Here is a 6,029-nt window from a genome sequence, read left to right on the forward strand (position 1 = left end):
ACCAGAGCTTGTTCATCCTGTAATTACAGTTACCAGAGCTTGTTTATTCTGTAATTACAGTTACCAGAGCTTGTTCATCCTGTAATTATAGTTACCAGGGCTTGGGTGCTTTAGATATAAAATTAATGAAGATTAATTAATCATTATTTAGCAACTGTTTTGAACTCAGTATTTCAGTATTTTGAAGCCATATTTTACTAGGTAACTTGATATTGGCTAATATTTACTTGGTATCGTCTAATAAGTTTTACTTAAAACTCTGATATTTAATACCTTGATTGTTACTGTATCAGGTGCACTTAGTAGTTAAACATTTCATTTTTTTGTATTTCCTGGAGCTTATGGGGCTTTAAAATAGTTGGTACAGTGCTGTTTAAAACTTTATCAATATTTTAATACAAATAGATGCTTTATCAATCACAAGTATTTAGTGTTCATACGTTATAGCACTGAAACATGACTTGTTAGTACTAAGTAAATTTGACGTTGATTGTGATTAAGCTTCTAGTATGATAAAGTGTTTGCTACCAAAATAACTTCAAGCACGTTGTATATGAAACTGTATTTGGTATTATTCTGATAGGACCCCATAGTAGCAAACACTTTGTCATACTAGAAGCTTGGTATTATTCTGATAGGACCCCATAGTAGCAAACACTTTGTCATACTAGAAGCTTGGTATTATTCTGATAGGACCCCATGTAGGATGTGTTCATGAAACACTATTCACATTTCAGTTTTTTCTCTTTTAGTATTATTGATGCCAAATATAGGTTTATTTAGCGATATTACCTATATTTACAGTTACCTATTAGTTGATTTGCACCCTCCACCTCTACACAATACTTCTAAACCTGTAGGTTTGGTTTTGTTAAGCTTTAAGTACCCTAGTGGTTTCGGATAGAAACAGACATTGTGTAGATCATTAAAGCTTTATAGCAGTGTGAATGCTACCATCTCCAGATCCTTCCTGTATTCAGAATATTTAAAGATGTTAGTCAAGACCTCCTATAAACCATTTATGTAAACAAAAAGCATGTTTCTTTAATGTTCCAACAGCTAAAGAGTGAGTCGTATAAAAAAAGCCCATGAAACCTAGTTACAAAAATCTATTGTAATGTTTTAAGTGAAAAACGGGAAGTCAGGTTACGAAGCACAAATTATTAAATATTTCTAATTACTGATTAGAATATCACTTTAAGTCTATTTAAATTGTGCGAATGTTATATTCATGATGTTAGGAAAACACGTAAGTTCCAGAAAGCAATTTAACTCAAAATTACGATACCCTACAACCCGAGCGCTTTCGAAAAGTAGACCCTCCTTCTTCAGGGACAAACTAGGAATAATCGTGTAAAACAAAGTTTGAGATAACATGAAGAGTAAGTGACGTCGTGCAAGCTACCATGGTAATCCGGAAGTGTTTTGAGTAGTCTTCAATGTATTGTTATAAGTGTTTCTCATTTCCGGTGCAATACTACCGGAAACAATAGTGTTATGTATAAAAAAAAATCAAGAGATGTATTGTTTTACAAAAGAAAAATGGTCGAGAGAAACTACACTAAATGTTAATAATGTAAAATATAAGTGTAGTGTGAAGAGTGGTTAAATAAAGGAGTGTTAATATTATATCCTTAAAACTAATATTTATCAGTGGTTTAATAAAAAGTAATTTATACACAGGGAAGTAAAAAAAGTTTGGTTACTTGTTAACATCTGGAGTTATAAGGACTTAATATCTAGCCATGTTTTCCAGATACATAAAATTATGTTATCCTTGACAGAGATAGCTTGTTTGTTTTGAATTTCGCGCAAAGCTACACGAGGGCTATCTGCGCTAGCCGTCCCTAATTTAGCAGTGTAAGACTAGAGGGAAGGCAGCTAGTCATAACTACCCACCGCCAACTCTTGGGTTACTCTTTTACCAACGAATAGTGGGATTGACCGTAACACTATAACGCCCACACGGCTGAAAGGGCGAGCATGTTTGGTGTAACGGGGATTCGAACCCGCAGATTGCGAGTCGAGCGCCCTAACCACCTGGCCATGCCGGGCCTACAGAGATAGCAAGGTTAGAATTACCTTGACAGCTCGTATGAAGAAACGTTTCAACTAGGATATAAAGAATAATCGTTTCTGATGTTTTTGTAGTATATCAAGTGGTACTTATATTAAGCAAACTTTTTCTATGCTTCTATGTACTGAAATTGAGTGTGGGTCGGTGAAGAAGACATCTCTTGTAGCTCTACGGTCCAAAGAAGGCCCTATTATCGTTGCCTCAGAAGGCCCTATTATCGTTGCCTCAGAAGGCCTTCTTATTTACCTTTGGTGTCGTAGTGCCAAAGAACTTGAGTTGTTGTTTTTCAATTGAAAAGTCTTAAATTGTTTTTGCAGTTTTAGATTTGTAATCATGACTGATGTGATTTACCGAAATATTTATTCCAAGTTAACATGTATACAAAATACTGTTGTTTCTATAAATAGGTAAAAACATCCCACAAAACTATAACCCTGAAGGCATTAGTCAAGTTTCCGTTATCTTGACATATTTGTGACACGTCCTCAAAGTTTAGTTGGTTCCATTTTCTGGACCAGTTAAAATACTACACAAGTTTCATTACAGTGAAATGCAAAAATGTTATACTTAATAAACTGGAAGTATAGGCATAATGTATGGAAACATCTCCTTTGGTTTGCCAGCTAAATATATTTACATAGAAGTTTCGTGTCTTCCAAATAACTACTACTCATTAAAGTTATTCCCTCAAATAACAATCTGAGTAGTAATGCTAAAGTCAGTTCTTTTTATAACACTAAAAAGAATAATCCAAAGTTAGGTTTTAATAAAAACCTTGGAAAGGTTGAACTGTAATAAATCTGCAGTTAGTCTGCCAAAGCTATTACTCCACGCATGACGGTTGATATTTTTTCGATGAATTTGGTGTAGAGTTTTTTTTATAGATGCAACTTACTTTCTAAGCCACCTGGATAAGTCTCAAACGGTATTGCTATCGTTTTACTCTGTGTATAACCTCCGCTAAAATTTAGTTTATTTTTCTATATAACGTTCCTTTTTTTTGTATTTTCTGACTTTCATTGTTATAATTGTGTGTTGAAGGGAACAACTGACTCCGCCATCATGTAAATCATTATTTTTCGTAGCATGACTATGAACAAGATCAAGAACATTAGGTTACACAAGCCAACACTAAAGTTTTCGGCATTAAAAATTTACAAGTAGACTCTCACGCAGGTATTGATATAGATAAAATACAAAATGTGCTTGATTTGCAAGTCAGTGTGAGTCACATAATACATGATTTTTTTAACATGTAGATATCTTCAATGAAGCCAGAATTGGTGATTGACTTTCTACAAATGGCTGAAGCAGCTTTCGAAATAAACAAAAACTTGTAAATACTCACAATTTCATTCTTGGATAGCTTAAACAGTAAAACAGTGAGCTTATTTTTCTTTCTTAAGACAGCAGCTATTAAACAAGAATGAAAAATACCTGCGCAAAATGATGCGTAAACATAATAGCCAATAACAAAACAAATGACTAAAACAAAATTGTGCATGAGCGGTGATTTCAAGGGTTGTTATTTTTATTTCTTGAAATACAATATCGAATTATTTATATCGATTCAACTTTATTGAGATTTCTTTTGGTGATCTTTTGTTGAGTTAAAAATGAGGTTTTATTTTGACTATTTGTTTGTTGTTAAGCTCAAAGGTACATAATAGGTTATCTAAGCTGTGCCCATCAAGGGTATCGAAACCTGGTTTTTAGCTTTGCAATTCTTCATGCTTACCGCTGACCCAATGGGGGCTCTTTTGACAGATGAGTAGAGATTTTTCTCATGTAAACTAGCATATAATAATGGCTCTTAAAATTGAGAGATTCCTTATTAAGTAAAATGTTAAGAAAAATCACTGAATGTGCTGAAGACAAATATATCTTGATGGTTTTCATGAATTATATTTTTATTTTCCTATTACTACTTCCATTGATGCATTTTACAGGGGTAAAATGATTCCAGCAGAACTAGAGAAAAGAGTTCGTGAGGCAAAAGCCAAAGGTCAGCGCCCATTTTTCGTTAACTGTACAGCTGGAACCACGGTGCTCGGCGCATTTGATCCTATTCATCCCCTAGCGGATATCTGTGAAAAATACGACATGTGGCTCCATGTGGACGTAAGTCGTGTGTTATGTTTCTTGTTATATATATAATGAATAACTTTACAAATGTGGCACTTGAGATGTTAAAAATTATCAGTATTACCAAATTATTAAATTGTATATATAAACTAGCCTAAATTAGTTATGGTATAGAAAGACAGAAAATGCGTTAAACATTACCTTTGACGTCCGTACCTTAGAATATGTTAAAAAAGATCTACATACAATAACAAAACTGAGTTATACTGAAAATTCTTGCTGGCTTTATTTGGTAAACGAATTGGCACAAGTTACCTCCAAATAATATAATCACATTTCAAACCTAAGCACAGATTTCATAAAATGTAACATCGTTCCTTACGAACACAAGTCATTATTTTATCCTAGGCTGCCTGGGGTGGAGGCTGTCTACTCTCGCAAAAATACAAGTCTCGCCTGGCTGGCATCGAAAGGTATATTTATTGTATTTTTTTTAAAACAAAGCAGCAGTAATAATTATTTGTATAGATATTAAAGAAATAGGTAAAAATAATACCGATGGAAACAAAACTTCCAATATCTTAAAAACCAGACGTTAAAATATAATTTGTTTAATAAAATCAACTCACGGATAATACCGAGCTCTAGCTACTGATGAAGAATCAAATAACAATAATGTTTATTTGTTTTGGTAAATAAACGATTTCTCTATATTAAAGTTTCCAACTGAAGCTTTCAGATAGCAGTAATTTATAGCTGCTCTTTCCAGATTTATCTCAAACTTTCTCATGTTGTTTTCAATTAAAGCAAATGAAAACAGAGATTTATATTTTATTTTAAGGAATTTTAGGCTTTGGAGTAGCAATAGAAACATTATTCTATTACCAATGACTGCTTGGAGATTCCTGGCAATAATAACGTTTCAGATCAAAGTAAGCACCAACACGAAGATTGAAACGTCACCAGTACCAATAATCCCCTAGCGGTTGTTGCACGTACCTATTTCCAATCAAAGACTTATTCATATAGAACAGTTATGGAATACGTTTTTCCGAATGATGAAGGTTCTTTTTGTGTTTTTTAACAGTGATCGGTATAGCTTTTTTACCATTGTGACCAGCCTCAACCATATCTACCACGTTCTTCCAGTAAAAAGATATTGTTTCGTGTCACGTAATGATAATAATAAACATAAATAAACAAATCTGTGTTACTACCTTTAAAATATGATTTGTAAATCGATTAGATAAAATTTATAATAATTACAATTCAATCGCTTAATCTCGTTCACACTATACCAGTTGTTGTTCATGAAAACTAATGATGATGATTTATATATATATATATCGCCTAGACCACTTTTATGTCTGTCGTATCCCAGCCGGCCTGATGAGTCTTGGTATTGCTCGAAAGGCCTAGTCAGCACTGGATATGGTAGATGGAGTGTGTTTGACATATTATAACATATTCTTATCTCACTCAAGGGTTCTTAGAAATATTAAAGACATTCAAAATACAGATGGCTTAAGTTTGGGTATTGAAGATATTCAGTTAAACTACCATATAACCTTTAAGTATGATAACAGAGTATCTCATTGTTGAAAACTCCTTATCATTCTTTTAAAATAGAGTTCAGAATACTGCATCTCTTATTCTGTATAAGTCCACTTTTTGCCATATATAAACTATATTGATATTTTCTTACCGTCCCGATTCAGATCTCAGTCGGTCACCTGGAATCCACATAAGTTGATGGGTTCTCTGCTCCAATGCTCAACTGTTCACTTCAAAGAGGATGTAAGTAATACAGGGTGAATTTAACGCATATTCGAAGTTTTGGTTTAGTGCTGAAACCTGATTAACATGT

The 6,029-nt window shown here is 33.4% G+C and overlaps 1 protein-coding gene across 1 annotated transcript in view; it reads left to right on the forward strand.

Annotated features, from left to right (window-relative positions):
• Positions 1-6,029, forward strand: part of LOC106467701 (glutamate decarboxylase-like) — a 79,949-nt gene that overhangs the window by 72,603 nt on the left and 1,317 nt on the right. The window contains exons 7-9 of the mRNA XM_022395899.1: positions 4,027-4,198; positions 4,571-4,635; positions 5,881-5,959. Of these exons, the coding sequence (XP_022251607.1) occupies positions 4,027-4,198; positions 4,571-4,635; positions 5,881-5,959 (316 nt within the window). The remainder of the gene's footprint in view (positions 1-4,026; positions 4,199-4,570; positions 4,636-5,880; positions 5,960-6,029) is intronic.

This window comes from Limulus polyphemus, unplaced genomic scaffold (assembly GCF_000517525.1).
Source record: "Limulus polyphemus unplaced genomic scaffold, Limulus_polyphemus-2.1.2 Scaffold2711, whole genome shotgun sequence".
NCBI classification, from domain to species: Eukaryota; Metazoa; Arthropoda; class Merostomata; order Xiphosura; family Limulidae; genus Limulus; species Limulus polyphemus.